The 22,007-nt window shown below is 32.0% G+C and overlaps 2 protein-coding genes across 2 annotated transcripts; one reads left to right on the top strand and one right to left on the bottom strand.

The window, feature by feature from the left end:
• Nucleotides 1-6,044: 6,044 nt before the first annotated feature.
• Nucleotides 6,045-9,818, bottom strand: LOC123261446. The gene is made up of 2 exons (XM_044723039.1): nucleotides 6,625-9,818; nucleotides 6,045-6,528 (listed from the first exon to the last, which is right to left on the bottom strand). Exons 1-2 carry the CDS (start codon nucleotides 9,816-9,818, stop codon nucleotides 6,045-6,047), a joined length of 3,678 nt encoding a protein of 1,225 aa, XP_044578974.1.
• Nucleotides 9,819-17,698: 7,880 nt separating this feature from the next.
• LOC123261214 (sepiapterin reductase-like) lies at nucleotides 17,699-21,960 on the top strand. Its single transcript, XM_044722758.1, has 3 exons — nucleotides 17,699-18,000; nucleotides 18,093-18,397; nucleotides 21,692-21,960. Exons 1-3 carry the CDS (start codon nucleotides 17,763-17,765, stop codon nucleotides 21,926-21,928), a joined length of 780 nt encoding a protein of 259 aa, XP_044578693.1. The 5' UTR covers nucleotides 17,699-17,762; the 3' UTR covers nucleotides 21,929-21,960.
• The last annotated feature ends 47 nt before the right edge of the window (nucleotides 21,961-22,007 follow it).

The following is a 22,007-nucleotide window of genomic DNA, read 5'->3' as shown; positions in this document are numbered from 1 at the left end:
TGTTATATATGGTACAGTCCACTCAATTTTTTGAATCGTAATTGAAACATCTTCTTCCCCAGCGGTAACAACATATGCATTTTGATCAGTATTAATTCATGCTTGGCATTCACAATAACTCGTTGATAATCTTCAGCAAATCATAGGATAAAACTCAGCGGTACTGAGACATCAAAGTAACCATTAGCATCAGTCAACTTGTTGTCATCCTCTTTAATAATCCAACCAGTATTTTCCAAAATATTTTGCTGTCCTGGACTCAGAGATGTGTATCCTTTCATAACACTAGTAATACCAACATTCTTCCATCTGTCAATTTCTATACCATTCAGCTCATAACGTATCTCTTCAAACATATGACAGACAGCCATGTTGACCATCTTTGTAGTAGCACTCACAGCAGTACCATCAGCTTTTCTCATTCTTCCATAAAAATGTAATGTGCTCTTACTTGGAAGCAAGCACAGATCTTGATGCTGAACAACAATCCTGATTTCATCACTGTTGTTAAATGTTGATGATGCGTATGGTAGGTGTGAATGAGCTTCACAGTGTGCAATAGACTCATCAAAAAGAATCGATTTTTTTATATCTAAGATTTCCGCCATGGTATTACGCAAGCTAGACAACAAAAATTTATTTTTATCTTGTAAATTTTCCACGTAATTTTAGTCCTAGACTTTTTAGGAACTCTGCGTTCTGGCGTGTTAACACTTTCAGAGCTCGATGATGACTGGTAATCTTTGGACATGTTGTAATCCTTTTATACCCAGTACCAGTCTTTGTCTCATATATGATACCCATTATAGACTTTTATATGCAGTCTTATCGTAATAGTTTCACCACGGAAATTTGCTATTTTTCCGTCTTGGTCAACAATGCGAAGTCTCACGTTGTGTATTGCTCGTACGGCGACTGGTAGGTAAATGATGTTTGTTGGCACCTCTACTATTTTATATCCTGCTGGAACTCTCGGGAAAAATTCATGAATTGTGTGATTCTTCTCACCATTGATGTATGATCCAGTGGTTATATTACACTCGATTCTCAGAGAGTTGATTTTCAATATTTTGACTGGTAAATCAGATTTATGTGCGGTGTTAGGTTCAAGCACACGTTTGGTAAATCCAAGTAATGAGCCAATGGAATCTTCAGGTTCAAAATTTATATATTGATCACATTTTATTTCACTCTTCAACTCATTGTTGTTTGCTTTTAAAGTGAAACTCAGTTCAGGTAATGTCTTGTTTATATAAGTTTCAATATCTTTAATTTCATAACTTCCTGTTGGTATAGTTATTTCTTGAAATCTCTTGATTGTACTTCTCTTGGATCTTTTTGATGACACATAAAATTTATTAGCACCATCATCAATATTTGGTATTGAATTGAATGTCAGGAGCTTAACAAGTCCAAGTACATAATTTTTTGTTGGTGATAACTCAATCGGTGGAAAATAATTTGCCTCCAATATGGAGGAGTTTCCGGATAGTGTCAAGGTGAATGACTCTGCCATGACTGATGTTTGTAGTCTCAAGTCACTTCAATTTATAGTTGTCCAGCCAAGAATTTAAGACACAAATGTCCACATATGATTGTATCAAAGTCTTGATATCTTTTATGATTGTACTTTACGCTACCAACATCGAGATATTCCATCAAGTCTTGCGGAGGTTGTAGATTACCAAAACTGTCAAAATAAATTACTTGATCATGATTTTTCTTGTATGCAACCCAGTGAGTTCCAGGTCCAAGTTTATCATCCAAATTTATTATCGCTGATTCATTTGTTTTGGGTCCAGATTTTGGTAAATCATTTCTCATGAAAACTCCACGAAAATTTGGAATTTTCAACAGCTTGGCATATTTTAATAAATCGATGTTAGTCAGTGCTCGATGTGGTAGCTCTACTGGTTTTTTGACTTCTTGCAACCAGCTCCCTCTGGGTATGGTTTCAGATAAAGTCCCATACCAGTGCGGTAAGGTTTGAGGTATAATCCTCTACCTACAGCTATTTCCTCCATCTTCAAGTTGTGACGTTTCTTTTCAACAAGTTGATTTTTAGCTGCACTTGCATCATTCACAGCTTTTGCAACACCTGCAGCTCCCCCTGCTAGAGCACCAACCGCTGATAACCCTGCAAACAAGGGAATCAAGAATGGAAGTACTCTACCAACCTTTGATGGAACTTGTAGAATACGAGGCAATCGAACGTTTTTCTTCCCACCAGCTTTCTTGACAGCCTTGCGGGCACCTTCAAGAGCTGTTTTAACTGGATCTCCACCAGGCTGCATGGACTTTTTAGCTTCATCAACAACCTGTCTCAAAGCAACATCCTTCTTCTTGGAAGTCTTAGTTGTCTTTCTTTTGACTGTCTTGCGTTTTATCATCTTACGCTTTGTTGTTTTTCGCTTCGTTGTTTTTCTCTTCGTTGTCTTTCTTTTAACAACTGTTTTACGCTCCAGTGTTTTTCTTTTAATTATTTTACGCTTAGCAATAGGTTTTTCTTTTTTAAGACCCATACCGAAACGTCTTTTCAACTTCATGATTTTATTCACACTCCAAGCAACAGCTTTTTCACCAATAGCAGCGTCTCTTGCTTGAAATCGTTGCCATGCTTTTTCAGCAAGAATTTTATCAGCCTCGTGACGGGCTTCCAAATTTTCACGATTTTTTGAGTAAGCTATATCGTGTTCCTTACACGCAGAGTCCAAAGGATTTATACCTGGATCACCTCGAGCTAACCTCTTGGCTAACTTTGTACCTGGACTACAGTACTGATATCCTGGTATGTGAAGTTCAAGTGGAAGTTTATTGATTATATGGTTGACAACACCTTTACCACGTCTGCTCTCAGACATGACACATCAAAGACTAACTTGACGATCTATATAAGCCTGTATTTATACCTATGAGTCTCAGAATTAATTGAGCAGTCATGGAGTTTAAAAAACCAAGAGCTCAGTTACCAGTTATCAACTTTGATCAAATTGTTCAAGGGACAGGAGTGAAAAAACTCAAACGACACGGTGCTTTGCTTCCAAATAGTGTACGTGCTATATTTTGTGGACCATCAAACTGTGGAAAGACGAATGCTCTGCTGTCTCTTATTGTACATCCAAACGGTTTGAGGTTTGAGAATATATATCTCTACTCAAAGTCTCTTAATCACCCAAAGTATCAGTTTTTGGAGACACTGCTTGAACAGATTGATGGTATTGGATTCTTCACATTCAGCGAACATGAGGCTGTAATCAAGCCTGAAGATGCTAAGCCTAACTCTCTGATGATATTTGACGATGTTGCTTGTGAAAAACAAGATCACATCAAGGCTTTTTTCTGCATGGGTCGACACAAGGATGTGGATAGCTTTTATCTCCGTCAAACTTATACACGAATACCGAAACATCTGATTAGAGATAACGCAAACTTTCTCGTTCTGTTCCGTCAAGATGAAATGAATTTGAAGCATATTTATGATGATCATGTAAATACAGACATGCCGTATAACTCATTCAGAGATTTATGCTCAGCATGCTGGAATAAATATGGATTTGTAGTAATAGATAAAGACAGTGAGTTGAACAGTGGCAGGTATCGAAAAGGATTCGACTGCTTCATTAGTATAAATTAAGGTACTTTAAAGTGTGATAGTCACACATGCTGTAGACTTTAACCTATCAACATGAAGCCTGAAGAAATTTCAAAGCAGAAAGATATTCTACATCAGATATCTCAAGCTAGCGATGCTATCCGACGGAAGCACAAGATGTTGAAGTTGGGTAAAGATACAGCTGAAAAAGCCATGGAGGAAATGTTCAAGCCTATTATCACTCCACTTCAAAGTATAGTTGAATCTTCAAAGTTTAAAAAAGAAGAAGAAAAGCCGCAGGTTGAAAAAGAAGAAGAGGTTCAAGAACAAGAGATTGAAAAATCTTTATACGCTGACCCAACCGCATACAACAGTTTAATGACCGATGATGAAAGTTTATCTAACAACACAGCATTTGCTATTACCCCACCACCATCAACAAGTACTCCAGCTCGTAAAAATCCCGTTCTCTCTAATTATTTACAACGTTTAAGTTCAAAAAACAAAAATAATGACATGAGATATGGTGTACGCAGAAAACATGGTGAAATGTATATGGGTGATTCAAATATTTCATTTGCAAATGATACAATAACTGTCAAAGAAAGAAGTTATCCAATAACTACAGGGTTGTTGGAATTATTGTTTACAAAAACACCAAAAGATACGCTTGTCACGCAAGATGACAAGACAAAATATTTGGAAATTATCGAGAGAACAAATACTCATAGGAAAAGTTATGATCCAAGTAAAAGTATTTACGTAGATTCAACAGACAAGTATAAGAAATATATTGCTGATTTTGCTGAAAAGCATGGTAGAGGACTACCAAAATTTATGATTACCACCATCTTGGTGTCTCACCCATGGACTATGTATACTGGGATGATCCAAATGAACTAGTTGACCGTTTACGACTGCTGATGGCGTCTCAAGCTGCTGGAAATCCAAGTCACACGAATGAAATCATGTCAATTATTGAAGAGCTTAGGGAGGCTGGAGTTATATATTAAAAGCTTCTAGAAAATTATTTCATTCACAAGTTGACAGTCAAAGTGTTTACAACTATGAGCATTGATATATTTGGACGTCCACTGGACAATGACAAGTCAGATCAACGAGGACCAGCTGGTAGAGGTTTCAATGTAACTTCTGATGGAAACTATAACATTGAGAATAAAAGACTGTGCAATCTCGGTAATCCTTCAAATGAACATGATGCTGCGACAGTACAATTTGTACGGAGACAGATGTCTGAACTGAATAAAAGTATAGACAGTGAACAGAAAGAGATTATTTCACATTTACACTCAGAAATAGTAATACTGAAAGCTACTATAATAAATTTGCAGACGACTATTGAGGACGTTAAAGCAGTAGTCTCCACTCATCAGAATAATATTAAATATCTCATTGAGAAACTCAATGGTCGACAAAAAGGCAGTGATAGCTAAAGAGCTTCACAAACCAGCTCGCGGGAACTATAAACGTCGTCATGTTGACATCCGAAGTTTCGATGAGACTTGGCAAGCTGACTTGGTTGAGATGATTCCATATGCAACAGTTAATAAAGGATATAAATATCTACTTACAATAATAGATATTTTTTCAAAGTATGCTTGGGCAGTTCCAATTAAATCAAAAAGTGGTGTTGATGTTACTAGTGCTATGAAGTCTGTACTCCAACAAGGTCGTATACCTAAGAATCTCCATGTTGATCAGGGTAAAGAGTTTTACAACAAGGAATTCAAAGATCTGATGAAGCAGCACAAGATAAATCTTTACTCAACATTCAGCAATCTCAAAGCATCTATTTGTGAGCGTTTCAATAGAACACTTAAGACTAAAATGTGGAGAGAATTCACAGCTCGTGGTAGCTACAAGTGGACTGATATACTTGATAACTTGGTAAAATCCTACAATACCACCAAGCATCGGACTATTAAAATGAAGCCTGCTGATGTAACTGCTGCTCAGGAAAAACAGCTGCTGGAAAACATATATCAACCACTGCAAGCCAAGTCACAACAGAAAAAGAAGAAGAAGTTCAAAGTTGGGGACAAAGTCCGAATCAGCAAGTACAAAAATGTATTCGAGAAAGGCTACACACCAAACTTGACCACAGAGATTTTCACAATCAAGACAGTACAGAATACAACTCCAACAACTTATAAGCTAGTAGACTATCAAGATCAACCAATCGAAGGTGGATTTTACGAAGAGGAACTGAGCAAAGTCAAATATCCAGATGTGTATCTTGTTGAGAAAGTTATAAAAACACGAGGAAATAAATATTATGTAAAGTGGTTAGGTTTTGATAATAGTCATAACAGTTGGATTAATAAGTCAGATATGTAATAATAATAATAATAAATATTTATTAACATAAACCTTAAATCTAATTATTTACAAACTTAATCCTAAGTATTTACAAACTTAAATCTATTTTTTTTTACATTTTCTGTCGTTTAGCTGCTGGTTCCGAATTAACATTCTTAAAACCCCATGGTAGGGTGTCTGTGGAGTTATCCAGCAGCTGGCGTTTATCATCATCCCAGCTCAAGGCAAGCTTATTTTCTTGGAGCACTGTCTTTACAACATGCTTATTGCTTTTAATTAAGTATTGATCCTTATGTACATTAACATGATCAATTAAGCAGTTTTTGAAATCATCAAACGTGATTTTCCTCAGAGTTGATCCTTTAACTACCTTTGCTCGCTTTTCAACCTCAGCTTCGTTATCATATAGTTTAAAGGCATACAATTTTGCTCTGAGACCCACGAACTCTGACATAATTCTGCCATTGTTCTCATCTTTCATGAGCTCCAGAACTTTTTTATTCTTCTGAGGAATATCGTATGCATTATCGAGCGGGTAGTCAGAGGTATCAAACTTGTGAATATCACGTTTGATAATTTCATAAATATCAGGGACTCTAAAGTGATAAATAAGACTGTCTGTGTCGGTATAGAGCATTTTTGAATCATCATTAGAAAAAATCTTTTTCACATAATTATAATGAAAGTCATACATGAAAGTCTTAGACAAGTCAAGTATGCTGAAGCCAACGTAAATAGGTTTATTAAAATAAACGTTAACTTTATTCAACTCGACTATTACAAGATCTTCACCGAAAATGGTGAAGCTATGAAAGTTGGACTTGGAGATCAAACTTTTAGCACCATATCGACCTCGCCATTCACTAACCAGCTTGATATCTTTGTGCTTACGCACATTCTCCATAGTCTTGCCAAATACCGCGTTGTTCATCAGTTTGTAAAAATTCTTCTCAAACTCATTGGTGGCTTTTTGTCGACATTCAGTGTTCTTATCGATGTATGGTTTAAGCCATGCTGATTGAGCAAACTTTAAAACTCGATGAACTTTGACAAGTTTCATACCTAGTTGTAAGCACTGCTCCAAGTTTTTATAATGAATAACATAGTTTTTCTTTGGATGCAGTGTTGTGGCTAGCTTAGATGTTTTGCCGTCTGGTGGTGTAAAATGCTCAGGACACAATGGCATGTCTTTGTGTAACTCATGGAGATCTTTTGGATACTCCAAGTCTACCTCGAGAATGTACCCAGTAGATTCGTTAGAAGTGAATAATGATGAAATATTTTCCTCACTGATGTTATTTTCCCATGTGAAAGAACCTTGGGGTAAAGGCATGCTCATTGCGCTTCCATACAAGTTATTTACATCTAGGTATAAGTTGTAAGATTCATCTTCTTCAGGGTTGAAGTCCTTACCCATGTAGCGGTTATTGGCTCGAGCATAGCGATTAGAACATTGTGATACTCCACCTCTAATACCCTTCTCAAAGAAGAGTATCATTTCAGGATCTAGTAATAGTTCGAGTTGGACTCCTGTGAGTTTAAGCATTGCTGAAAAAGCTAGTCCTGGAGCAGTATAGTAGTGAAGAGCATCTAATTCATAAGTTTTGAAACAACTTGAACGGAAATTTTCAAAAATGTCTGCCAGTAACAAGACATCAGTTTTTAAATAGAGATCCGAGTATTCACCAAGAGTTTGTATGTTAAATTTATCCCAAACTTTCTGAGCAAACGTATAGTCTTCATCACTGATATGCTTGTCATTGAGTCGTGAGTAAAAGTCCTGTTTGTCAGGTAGTTTTGTCACGTCTAATTTTTCCAATGAGTCTACATATTCATAGGGAAATATCCCTTTAGAAGTTACCAATTTTAATTCTTCAGGATCTGAATAAAACTGTCTTGTAATAATTTTGCTATCGTCAGTCAAGTAGGAAGAAAGTTTGTCTATACTAGACGCCATAAATCTAAATGAGTCGATAAAACGTAAGTGAATAGTTGTATCGTCTACAGTCTTGGTGAAAGCTATATATTTTTCTTTGTTGATAGGTAATATCTCAATTTTACCTTTAAAAACAGTTGTTACAGATTCTAAAATGAAACGTGAATCATAACCGCTTAAATTGTGAAAAACTATTGGTATAATATGTGTCTGTTGAAAGTTCAAATTACAGGAGTTGTGAGCAGCTCCTCTAAATTTACCCGTGAAGTGACAATGATCTCTAACTTTCTTATCACTGGCAGAATTGAATGACTTACCACAAATATGACAATTCACTGCTTGATTGAAAGATCTTTGCTCCTCATTATTTAACTTTGGAAGAGGTAAAGGGTTTCTTAAAAGATTACTAACTTGATGGCTAATAGTTTCAAGCTCTTGGACAAACCATTTTATACATTCAGATGAACGATTGATGTTAAATTTAGATAATGAATTGTCATAATTGCAGTGTAAGTAATAAGCAATGCTATGAGGAGTATGTTTTTGAATATGTTCTGTTTCCTGCTCGAGAACGCTTTCCAGATCTGCATAAACAACAAACGGAACAGGGTCTTTGAAGCTATGATTTTTGAAAGATAGGATTTTGTTTTCTTGACTAGGAAGGCTCATTTTTACTTTATTATGTGAAAGACAATCAGTGTAATGTCTTTGGTAAGAACTTTCAAGTTTAAAATGACATAGACATCGATCACAAAAGAATAATTTTGTTTTTCCTTTTGTGATGCTACTTTTTACTAGACGTGACAGATTTCTAATAAATGCAAAATGAAATATTGGCCTATGGTTTTCAATACTATCATCATCATTTAAAGTAATATTTGTTTCTATCATAAGTAAGTGAATAGTGTCTTTTTGACAATCAAGATTTGAGCTTAGATATAGCGGTACAATTATGCTAGGATCTTTTTCATCATCATCTTCTTTAGCCTCTATACCGTACACATTGATTTTTAAATCATTAAGTTTTTCAAACAATGGTATATCTTTAAGTTCTATAGGAAATTTTATACCTGTATGATCTAGTACTGAGCTGGGATATGGATATGATGATGTTACACAGCTGTTTGATGAAACTGGATATAAAGCTGCTACAACTGACCAAAGGAAACAGTAGTGGTCTTCATTCATTATATTTACAACAGCTTTCTTCTTCTGAATGTCTCTAGGAAGCAGCACAAACGTTGAGAGACCTGCTTGGAGCGGTGCATATCTTGATATGTTGATGCTGAGGTTGAGAATCTCAGTCAAACTCCATCCAGATTGATTCTCATTAAAATCCTCAATTTTTTTCAGCAGTTGATCTGTAACATTGTCTTGGAACCATTCATGCAGTTCTGTGTTGGCTAATATTGTAGAAGTCTTAGTTTGAAAAGACTTTGTTTCTACAACAACAGCATCATTTTTATGATTTTCAAATCTGCAGAGTAGCTGGGTGTATACTTTTAAGCTACCATGCTCCTGCATTGATTGTTGGATCTTCTCTATAGCCATATTTTCAGCCTCTCTTAAAAAAGCTTTTAAATCGGTGTGTCTAAGATTGATTACACATCCAGTTTTAACTCTGTCCTGGAATGCACTTTCCATATCTTGCCATTTGATAGCTGCAACTTGATGTTGATGACCAAGGTCACCACCAACAACTCTATGGCTCAAGCTTATAAACTTTTCACCATAGGTGTTTAAAATGGCAATGTTTGACTGTACACATTGCCGTAGATGAACGTTTGAGGTGGGGTCCAGTAGTATTGTAGTGTAGTACTGGACATTGTTTTCACAAATCTGAAACCACCTCAAACTAGTCTCTTGAGAAACTTGATCAGCTTGCTCAAGGTTTTCATATGCGGTGATGACTGTCGCCACCAAGTTGTTGATGACTGTTTTCAAATCCATTTTGACTAGAAAAGCACTGATTTGCTGGCTAGAGTCTTCTTAAGTAAAAACTTGTTCCTTGAAAGTTTTCTTACAAAGTTTTTCTTAAGTATAAACTTGAAAGTTTTCTTACAAAGTTTTCTTAAGGAGAAACTTGTTCCTTGAAAGTTTTCTTACAAAGTTTTTCTTAAGTAGGAACTTGTTCTTGATAGTATCACTGAAGATTTAAGAATGAAAATGCTCACAGAATTACCTGTTTATATATTCTCACAAATTGCATCATCCTTTCTGATACCCCTTCCAGACCCGCTGAGATGTCGCTACCACCACCACCTCACGACGACCAATCAAATTTTAGTGCCATCTATGCAGCGCGCGCGGTTCTCTCTGACGTCATAACCCCTTTCTCACCGCGAATCGTTTCTCCCACTACTCAGTAACAACCAATCGCCACCTTCCACGGCTAATATTATATAAACACCGCGATTTCCCAGCGGTTCACTTCTCACCTTTTCTTCAACTTGGAAGCATCATGGAAATTATAATCGACGTTCAAGGATTTCAAGGTGAAACTTTCATAGCCAAGGAGCTGGCTTGGATTACCATTGACCAGGAGATTGAAGAAATATCAAGTACAGTCTTCAAGCCACCTTACTCGTGGAGCTCTCAATCATTACACTACCAGCGACTTAACAAAGCCATCATAGCTGCTTGTCATAAAATTTCCTGGAGTCAAGGACAAGTTGCTTATGACAAACTCAACCAAGTCATAGACAAAGCAACCGCTGACAAGCAGTTCATATATGTCAAGGGCTTAGAGAAAAAACGCTGGCTACAAAATATTATCAAGTCAAAGACAATTATTGACTTGGAGAATCTGGACTGTCCACCATTGAAAAAACGCCAGGATTATTACTGTAATTTCTGCAGCAACCATGAACAACATGCCGACTTGTACTGGTGTGCTTTAGAGAATGTTAAAAAATTAAAAGAATGGTTTGTCAAAAATTACTGCGGGAATCCATCGCTTGAAAAATCCCTAAAATTATTTTGCAAGTTGAGTATTGAAGATATGAGACCTCAAGATATTGCCATGCTACCTAAATATTTTATTATTGGATGTGCTGCTGATAAAATCAACAGTATCTGGTTAAAATTACCAACAGCTCTTCAAGAGGACAAGGACATCATGAAATACAGACGCTGTAATGAACATTATACAACAACAGCTATCGAATATGATGAATTTTTTAATGATATTCCATTAGTAATTAAGTGTAAATTTTGTAGAAAACAATAAAACATAATTATTTTTCATTATCAGCTTTTTTTTTTTTTTTTTTTTTTTTTTTAAATAAATAATAATAGTTTAAACTTAAATAATTTTTTTAAAATAAATAAATTTATAATAATAATAATGGTTTAAATTTAAATAATTTTCTTTTAAATAAATTTATAATAATAGTTTAAATTTAAATAATTTTTTTAAAATAAATTTATAATAATAGTTTGAATTTAAATAATTTTTTTTAAAATAAATAAATTAATAATAATAGTTTAAATTTAAATAATTTTTTTTTTTTAAATAAATTTATAATAATAGTTTAAATTTAAATAATTTTTTTAAAATAAATTTATAATAATAGTTTAAATTTAAATTTAAATAATTTTTAAAATAAATTAAAAATAATAATAGTTTAAATTTGAATACTTTTTTTAAAATAAATTAATAATAGTTTAAATTCAAATACTTTTCAAAATAAATTAATAATAGTTTAAATTTAAATATTTTTTTAAATAAATTAGTAGTAATTAAAAATTTTTTTAAATGAATTAGTAATAGTTTAAATTTAAATATTTTTCAAATAAATTAATAATAATATTTTAATTTAAATATTTTAAATTTGGAGTTGATGTTAATAGCACAATTCTATTTACCAACATAGTCCAGTTACCATCATAGACAAATTCTAAGGTTTGTTAGAGGGCGTCTCGAATCGACTTATTTATTGACAAGTGATTTTTTTGTCGCGGGAGATTTTGAATTATATTTATTAAATATAGTTAATTTATAAGAAAAAATTAATAATTAAAATTTGAAAAATTTTTATAAATAAAATATAATTACAAGAGTATTTAAAAAAAAAAAAAATTTTTTTTCAATGAAAAAAATTAAAGTAATTTTTAAATTATAATTTTTTCCCGGTTTTTTCAACATTAAATGAATAGTAAAATTATTAAAAAGCAATGTCATCTCATTTTGATGATTGATATTTATTATTAAATAAATTCTTAATAATTATTGATAATTATTTCAAAATTTATTGTCAACTGTTATATTTTTTTAACCAACACAACCAAACATAGACTGGTGACAGCACACCGGTTTGTTTACAAGAGCCACCATATTGCTGTCTCAGTCACTAGCATGAGACTTTGTATTCTCCGTCTCCACCCGAAGCTTGGGTGTCGCGGGTGTCGCGGGTGTCGCGTTTTCCGTTTTCGGAAATGTTATAGTTTTTAGAAGAACAATGGCAACCATAGAACAGGTCTGGACACGCTGTTAAACGGTCATTGTTATCAGACATTTTGGAAAACAGCAAGTGTAACATGTAAGTATTTTGTTAATTATAATAATTATTAAATAATTAAATAAATAAATCAAGTGAAAAAAAAAAAAAAAAAAAAATAAAAACAAATAATGATAATAAATTAAATGATGTGATAAATTAAATAAATAAATAAATAAATAAATTAAAGTTTTAGTGATGTCATAATTTGGTTAAGAAAAAATTAGCTAAATAGACAATAGATAATTGATATCATCAATTCATTTATTTCAATAAATATTGAATAAATTAAAATTAATAAATAAATAAATTGAAGATAAATAAATAAATAGATTAAATCGAAAAATAATAATGATAATAATAATAAATTAAATAAAAGTGTTAGTGATTTGAAAAGTTTCTTAAGACAAAATAATTAAAATTAGCTTAATAAATAATTTATGAATTGATAACATCAATTATAATAGATAGAAATAAATTTATATAAATACATAAAATTGAAAAAAAAAAAAAAAAAAAAAAAAAAATGAATTAAATAAAAGTGCTAGTGATGAGTTTGTTAAGACAAAAGAAATAAATTAAAAGTAGCTAAATAAATAAATGAATTGATAGCATTAATTAATTAATTAATCAATTAATGAAATAAATAAATAAATAAATTAAATAAAGTACTAGTGATGTGATAAGTTGGTTAAGACAAAAATTAAAAATTGATATAAATAAAAATTGAGAAATATATTAAAGAAAAATTTTAAAAATAAATAAATAAATTGAGATAAATTTTTTGAAAGAAAAATTTTTCAAACAAATTTAAATAATGTCTTGTAATATTGAAAAAATTTTCTTATAGTTTCAGAAAAATGGATCGTCGTCTTCAAGGAATAATGATCGATCAGTACATAAATTTTAATTTAATCATACCAAGGTATTGGCATGATTATTTCAATGGGGATTTTGAAGATTTGATCAACCACATAAGAAATGAGTTGATTACCATTGTGCTCGCGGGACAAGTTTTCAGGCATCCATTTATTTCGATTGGTCACTTGGGTGCTGAATTAATTTTAGATGAGCCAAACCGATCATGGCGGTTTCAAGCCCCAAGAAGTCAAAACCAAATTTATGTAGTTGTTGAAAATGGCGCTCAGCGAATTTTCTTGAATATGGATGCTTCAATTATTAACTGGGGAAATCGGATTGACTATCATCTGAGACAGGTTGAGATGGAACAGCGGCGACTCAGACGACAACGACGAAGGTTGCGGCAACAACAACGGCAACAACAACAACAACAACAACAACAACAACAACAACAACAATAACAACAACAACAACAACAACAACAACAACAACAACAACAACAACAACAACAACAACAACAACAACAACAACAACAACAACAATAACAACAACAACAACAACAACAACAACAACAACAACAACAACATCAACAACAACAGGAACATCATCAACAACAACAACAACATTTACAACGTTTGTCTGAGCCTCGTCCACGCAACCGTGCGCCTCAAGCTGCACGACGACCTCGATTGGCAACAACCAGCCCGCAACCAGGCCCGAGTCAGCAGCCTGGCTCAAGTACTGCACGACGACCTCGATTTGCAACAACCAGCCCGCAACCAGGTCCGAGTCAGCAGCAGCCTGGCTCAAACACTGCACGACGACCTCGATTTGCAACAACCAGCCCGCAACTAGGTTCAAGTCAGCAGTTAGCTGCACTCTCGAGTCCACCACCAGGTTCACATCCAAATGCAGACTCGAGTCCACCACGTCGCGGTGTAAGCTGGGATTTACCAGTAGCATCATCAACCCCACAAGCACCACGACGATTAAGGAGGTGGAGGGCTGCTACACCACCGCCACCACCACCACCATCACCCTCGTCACCACCATCACCCTCGTTGCCAGCATCATTAGAAGTGGCGGCAGCTGGAGAATGGGCACCACCATCGTTACCAGAATTGGATCTGGTAACACCGCCTAAGCAACGATGTGAGTTCTGCAATGCTAACCCCAACTCACGTCGTTGCTTATTCCCAGACTCGCCAACACCGTCAACAGCAACAACTGTGTTGCTGTCAGAAGAAGAACGGTCGCCATTACTAATTAGATTAAGAAGGCGTTTACCATCACCGGTGGGGTCAGTAGGCGAGACACCATCTGAATTTTCTGATTCAGATGTTGAAAATGACGACACTGAATATTTTAATAACAATTATTATTAAATTAAGATTATTTTTTTTTTTTATTTTATCATTATTATCATTATCACTAATTATTATTATTATTATTATTATTATTATTATTATCATGGCTTTAGTTTAAATTATTTTTGATTATTTAAATTATTTTTGATTATTTAAATTAATGTTGATCGATATTATTACTTTAATGTTTAATCATAACTTTAATTTATATTATTATTATTATTTTGATTATTTAAATAAAGGTTGATAAATATCATGACTTTAAATTATATTTTTTCTTTTTTATTATTATTATTTTTAATTCAATGTTGATGAGTAATGCTACTCGACTGCCTAATTTTAAAACACAGTAACTGCAAAATTTTTTATAACTGATTTTTAGTATAGCTTTATTTCTTATAACTTTTTTCTTAAAAAAATATTTTTATATTTAAGTATTTTCTATTCGTAAAACAAATTTTTTTTTTTTTTTTTAATCAATTAAGCACACAAATTTTTTCTTTAATAAGAAAATCTTGAAATTGTCAGTAACTGTGTTTTGAAATTGGGTAGTCATATACTACTACTACTACTTTAACTATTATCATGATCATAACTTTAATTTATATTATTATTTTGATTATTATTATTATTAGTAAGCTAATGAAAGTAAGTATTATTATTATTATAATTATTTATTTATTTTTTTTTTTTTTTTTTTTTTTTTATTTGATAACGTCTTATAAATTGATGAACACCGTCACTGTTCATAAAAAAGTGTCACGTTCCACCTGAGTCTGTGCGTGCAAGCGAGAACATGCAACAAGCGATAGGGAGACACGATCAAGCAGACGATAGAAAGACTCAAGCTTGTGACACATATATCTCTCTCTCTCTTCTCGTGTGACATTGGAGCTAACAGTTAGAATACTATTCTATAACTAATTGCTCATGATTATATTTAAACAAATTAAAAATTAATGTTTTTTTAAAAAAAAAATATTTATGTTAGAATATATCAGATTATTATTATTATTATTATTGATCATATTAATTCTAAATTAATAAGAATGATTATAAACGATAAATTAATGAAATAATTGAGCTAATTATATCAAATTACTGTATCAATTTTTGATTAACAATGTATCAATAAGTCCTTTTTTTGATAAAATAATTTTTGAATATTCAATCATTTTTTTTATATTTAAATACAAAATAATGATAATTTAATTCAATTCACATGAGTATGCAATTTTTCATCAATATTTCTTTATGTTGTTGTCACGCAAAACTATCCTTCATAAACTGACTTTACAAACAGCTTTTTTTTTTTTTTTTTTTTTTTCGTCATTTTTTTCGTCATTTTTTTTCTCCAAAATAATAATAATATTTATTTATTTATTTGAAAAAAAAATGAAATTAATAATAATATCTATTGATTAAAACAGATCAATAAAGTTTAGTAAGGATGAATAAGTAAAGGCTCAAAATCATATTTTTTTATGTTAAAATTGTTTATTATTGTAAATTTAAGATTTTATTACAAACTCGAACAGATTATTTTCCTTTTGATGATAGTGTAAGTAAAGAAGATTACTCTCTGCAACTTCTGATAATTTTGTAAAAATGTCAGCATGAGCGTTGAAGTATTTAACAGTCTTAGCGGGAAGAAAAATTTGAAATTCTGATTCAATTATAGCGATGTATTTCAATCCAAACTTAGTTGGTATCGTTTTCAGCTGGTTAATCCTGTAGATTTCACCCTCTTCCAAATCGTAGATCTTCTTCGTGGGTAGATATCCTGATGACAAGTTGACTTTGTTAAGTTCTTGTAGATCCATTTTTATAGGCCAAAAGTAGTTCCTGATGAATATTTATAGATGCTTCCACAGCTCGGTTTGCAGTGTTCAAGTTCAAGAACAAAAACTGAATGATGATCTCGCGGTCGCGAGCTGACTTTATATCATTGATTCCCCACCACAATACACGATAAAAGTGAGGGTAAATTGCGCAGTAAGGATTGCGTCATCGAACTAGTTTTTTAAAATAGTGGGGGTAAAATGTAGCTAAAAAATTGCGGTAAAAGGGTTGTAAATATGGTCAAAATGGTGGGTATAAAAATTCAAAAAGCGGCGCCAAAATGGTGGGAATAAAAATTCAAAAAGTGGCGCCAAAATGGTGGAAATGAAAATTCAAAAAGGGGCGCCAAAATGGTGGGTATAAGAATTCAAAAAAGGGCTGAAAATATGGTCGATAATTTAGCATGGACACGAACCACTCAGTCGGTAATGCAGATTCCTACCTTACCGATATCCAGAAGCCCCCCTGCTATGCTACTGAGCAGCTAACTCTATGAGCTCGTAGAGCTCGAAATAACATATAAATTATATTTTTGAGCTCGAAGAGCTCAAAAACGTCATAAGAACAATTTTAAGCGCTTAGATATGGAATTAGCGGGAAGTTGCAGGGATGGCCTTTAGGGTCAACCGTTTTCCAGATTTTTTCCCTAGAAATCGTTGACAAATATTTACAAAGAACTTCAGGGTGAAAGTAAGTTTACGAATGATGATATTAATAAAAAAAAAAAAAAAAAAAAGAAAAAAATAACAAAAATGCATAACTTTCCGAATTAATCAAAAATTCTTTACAAACTTAAGTTATAATAGAACTAAAAATACATGCATGCATCTACTAGCGAATGTTGAATGTTTTTCTATATATTATATACTAAAAATCTGTCAGTAACGACTTTCCCCTTACCGCTTAACCGTCTTTCTTCATTTCCACTTTAGTACCTAGCTCATACTTGCTTAAATTATATTTTTTTAATAATTTCATCTTGTTAGACATGTCATTTAAAAACATGAATATCAAAAAACTACCAAGAAGAAGATAAATGAAAAAATGTCTTTAAGTATTTTGAAAAATTTTTTCGTCTTTATTGCAATTTACTCAGCTTTTTTTTTGCTTTCATATTTTTATAAATTTAATAAAAATAAAAATATAAGCCTTAAAAATAACTCTTTAAACATTGTTAAATATTTGAATGTTATTCTTGTTTGCGTAATTAAAGAGTATATAACGTGAACAAAATTTTACAAATTTCTGTAATATTTCAACAGTAATACTTAACTGATATTTTGTTAATTATTTTCCGATAATTTACGTTTAATTATTGAGTGAAAATGGGTCCTGAGTTTTTTTTAATTGGCAAAATATTTGTTTTGATAACTGGGGCTAGTAAAGACATCGGAAGGGAAATAGCTATTAAATATTCAAATATATTAGATAACGGTTCACACTTTTTATTGATAGCTCGAAATAAAACCGGATTGCGAGAAACAACTAGTAGAATGAGCAACCGGGTCCATGTTGATTACGCTAGTATAGATTTATCTATAGCGCAAGCTGATCAGTTAGAAGGTAATAGCAGTATTTGTTAATATTGCATCATAATTAATACTTATATCCACCTTTTTTTTACTAATTACTGATATTTTTTTATTTTACTAAAGATCTAATTAGAAAACGCATTAATCCAAATGATTATGATGGTGCTATTGTCATCCACGACGTTGGAAGTGTTGGTGACATAAGCAAATTGACCAACGAAATGGATAATTTTGATGTTTGGGAAAAATGTTATAACTTAAATGTTTTTTCACCAGCTGTTTTGACTTCTACATTTATGAAAATATTTAATGATAAGGTTAGAGCGAAAAAACTGGTCATCAATCTCACCTCATGGGCAAGTTTGACACCTTACCAGTCATTGGGTTATTACAATTCTGCAGAAGCTGCACGTGAGATGTATTTCAAAGTAATAAAATTATTTTCTTAATTTTTTTTATTAGTTAATCTTAACACTGGAAAAAATGCTTGATTCAAAAAAAATATTCTCTTAAAAATTTCATTAATGTTTTGAAAAATTAAGTTTTCTCAACTCGAGAAATTTTATTTTGAATTAAGATCACAAAACTCTTGAATGAAGAGAAATTTTTTTTTTGTTTTGAATTGGGAAACTTTTCCTTAAACCAAGAATGTAAATTCTTAAAGAACACTCGATTAATTATTAGTTGAAAGCAATTACATTTTTTAACGAAGAATTTGATTGTGTCTCAAAAAAATACTATATACTCTTGATCAAAATATAGAATTTATTAAACTAAGACAAGGAGTTTCAAGACAAAAAAATTTTTTAATCAAATTGTCAAGTTCTCTTCAATATCATTTTCTTGGATTAAAAATATGTTTTCTTACTACGCCGTCGAAAGTACGGGGTTCTCGCTGCGATTTTACGGCAGAAATACCCTTTTTTTGGCCTCCGGGCGGAAAGTGGCAATTTTCGTCCCGCTGCGCTAAACTAAATTGCCGCTTTCCGCCTTCGTCGGACAAAAAAATAGTATACACTCCATGGGAAGTAAATAAGAAAGCCTCAGATCACATGTTTGTTGACCTCGGCTTCGCCTCGGCCAACAATTACATATGATCTGAGACATTTCTTACTTTACTTCCCTAGGTGTGTAATATAATATTTTATGCCGTGGTCGCGTCGCGCATGCGCTCTACGACGGGGAGCCCAAATAATGCATTCATGCACTGATAACGAGACTCGAGGCGGCAGAAAGCTCGAAAGTAGGTACACGGAAAGAAATACATTGCGGATATCCCTATGTCGTTGTATTGCATTGCTATAAGCCCTATGCATATAGGATTATCTACTATACTGTATGGTACCAAAATCTTTGCGTCTATTACACGGGCGCATAGGAGGCTTGACGTCACAGCATTGCCGCCAGCCCCATAGTGCATCGCAGATGTCGCAATGCTACTAGTTTTTCCCGCGATATTACTTAGCGCGACAATCAATAATTCTATCGACCCTGATAGCCAAGTTGGCCGCAACTTTCTGTCAATCTACTGCCGCAACTTGTCACCAACTTGGCGGCAACTCTTGGAAAGTAACTCGGTTGGTGTCAACTTGTTCACCAAGTTGTCGGCAAAAGTTGCTCTGAAACTTTTTCACACCAAGTTGACGATAAGTTTCTCAAGAAATTTGGCGACATATTGCGGCAGTAGATTGGTCTCTTTTTTCTCAGAAACTTGTAGCCAACTTGGCGCCAACAGTTACAAATTCGGAAGTTGACCGCAAGTTGTCGCTAAGTTGGTGGCAACTATCTGACACCAACTTGGTTGGTCTGAAACTGTGGCTATCAGGGGAATTACGGCCAATATTTCATGGGTACAACTACTGTACCGACATAAAAATTCATAAATTAGTAAAACTACTTTGAAATTAATTGTAACATTAAACTAGTTTAATACAAAATTTTTAAATATTTTTCATCGAACACACTGATAGAAGGATTTGTTTATATTTAATAAGCTTTAATAACTGTTAATAAATGATTTTTTAACATCATAGGATTTAATGAATATTTATTCACAGTTTATAAATTATTTATTAAATGTTAATAAATATTTGTTAACAGGTAACAAATATTTATTAACAGTTAAAAATATTTATTAATGGTTAATGAACATTTGTTAACTGTTAACGAATATTTATTTAAAATAAAAAGTAAAAATAGCAATTTCCTTTTGACACTTTTTATAACCCTATAGCTGGAATACATGATAATAATTAAATTCACTAAATAAATTAACGTTTTTAATATTTAAAAATATAAAAGATAATTATGAGCTATGATAAAATTTGGTATTTTATAATAAATGTTATTATAATGTAATATAATTAATGCAAATAATTTATAAAGATGATTTTTATTTGTAAGCCATCTTTTCTTTATATCATATGACATTGCAAATTGCAAGCGAAACAAATTCACTCTACAAAATATTTACTAATTGTTAATAAATATTTCTTAACTATTAATAAATACTTATTAACTATTAACAAATGTACTTTTCACCCAAATAGATATTTATTTAATGCTAAAAAATATTTATTAAAATTTAATAAATTAAATAATTGTCTTCAAATAAATTAAATTATTAACAGTTAATAAATCCTTCTATCAGTGCATAACCCATTCAATTAATTAAACTAATTTTGTTACTACTCTAATATCAGCATAAGAGATATAACAATAACGGATAGACTGTTCTGCCAGGAGCATCGTAAATGTCGCCAGTCACTATGGGTCTGACGCCCATAGTGACATTGGCGTATCAGCTATAACTATTGTTGATGTTACTATTCCCACCATAGCTAAATCATCTATGCTGACGATTTTTATATCGAATCAAAATCTTCTAAACCATACAGTATAGTGTTCACACCCATAGTGACATAGTGATATCCGCAATGTATTTCTTTCCGTGTAGTCGCGCTCACTCTAGAACTTATGTTTATAAGCCTAACCTTACTTGTGATTATTATGAATGTATCTGTCTTGTATGAAAATTAAGTTGACCGACACTCAACAATTTTTGATTTTTTTATTAATTAAAAACTAGAACTATAAAACTATTTTTAAAAAATTCCACGTAAAATTTTTAAAATTTTCTACATGTGAAAATTTTTGTTTCAATTTTTTAAAAATTATTTATCAATAAAATAAATTATAAAAAGTTTCAAATGTCGGCAAATTTAATTTTCATGTCTTGTTATGTGTCAATGATTTTAGGTTGAAACTAAGTTAATTATAGAAAATAAATATTTATTCTAATGAAATGAGACTTATTTAATATTTAAATTACCAAAAGAAACGAGAAATATTTTTTATCCTGATAGATATTCTCAAATAAATAAATTCATTATTGAACAAATAATTATTTGAAAAAATACACAAACAGATTTTTTTCTTAATTTTTTTTTCTATGCATTTTACGATTATTATTTTATTTTTCTGTTTTTTTTTTTTATTCTTAAAATCAGAGTTAATTTATAATATATTTATAACTTTAAATTTATTTAATTAAATTAAGATCTTTTCTCAAAAGAAAGTAGTAATATGATAGATTATAAATTAGTATCTTTATTGACAGTGTCTTCTAGTGTAATATACTATTTCTATATTTAAGGAGCTTCATCTTCAGTGTGTGTAAAAACAAAGTTAGGTTTATAATTTATAACGAAATAATTTTTCAGGTTTTTGCTAAAGAGTTTCCAGAAGTCAATGTTTTAAATTATTCTCCGCATATGGTGGATACTGATTTGTTGAGAAAAATGGAAAGCATAAACAGAACCTCTGAAGTTCCAGAATATATAAAAAAATCCCGTCGAGAAGGAAAAGTTGTTACTACTATTCAAGCGGCTAATAGACTTATTAACATAATCAAGAAACATAATTACAAATCAGGAGAACACGTTGATTATTTTGATTAACTTTAAAGATTCAGAAGTCCAAATATCTCAATGTTGAAAGAAGATTTATACATATTAATTCTTGAACTGACAATATTCC

Source organism: Cotesia glomerata, linkage group LG3 (assembly GCF_020080835.1).
Source record: "Cotesia glomerata isolate CgM1 linkage group LG3, MPM_Cglom_v2.3, whole genome shotgun sequence".
Lineage (NCBI taxonomy): Eukaryota > Metazoa > Arthropoda > Insecta > Hymenoptera > Braconidae > Cotesia > Cotesia glomerata.
The sequence above is the reverse complement of the archived record's forward strand: the minus strand, read 5'-3'. Positions and strand labels throughout refer to the sequence as shown.

Excerpts from the sequence above, each read along its gene's own strand:
- LOC123261446 (XM_044723039.1), bottom strand. The coding sequence starts at position 9,818 with ATGGATTTGAAAACAGTCATCAACAACTTGGTGGCGACAGTCATCACC. Across the intron at positions 6,529-6,624 it reads GACTTGTCTAAGACTTTCAT|AGTCCCTGATATTTATGAAA; the intron begins GTATGACTTTCA and ends TTATCACTTTAG.
- LOC123261214 (XM_044722758.1), top strand. The coding sequence starts at position 17,763 with ATGGGTCCTGAGTTTTTTTTAATTGGCAAAATATTTGTTTTGATAACT. Across the intron at positions 18,001-18,092 it reads GCAAGCTGATCAGTTAGAAG|ATCTAATTAGAAAACGCATT; the intron begins GTAATAGCAGTA and ends ATTTTACTAAAG. Across the intron at positions 18,398-21,691 it reads CACGTGAGATGTATTTCAAA|GTTTTTGCTAAAGAGTTTCC; the intron begins GTAATAAAATTA and ends ATAATTTTTCAG.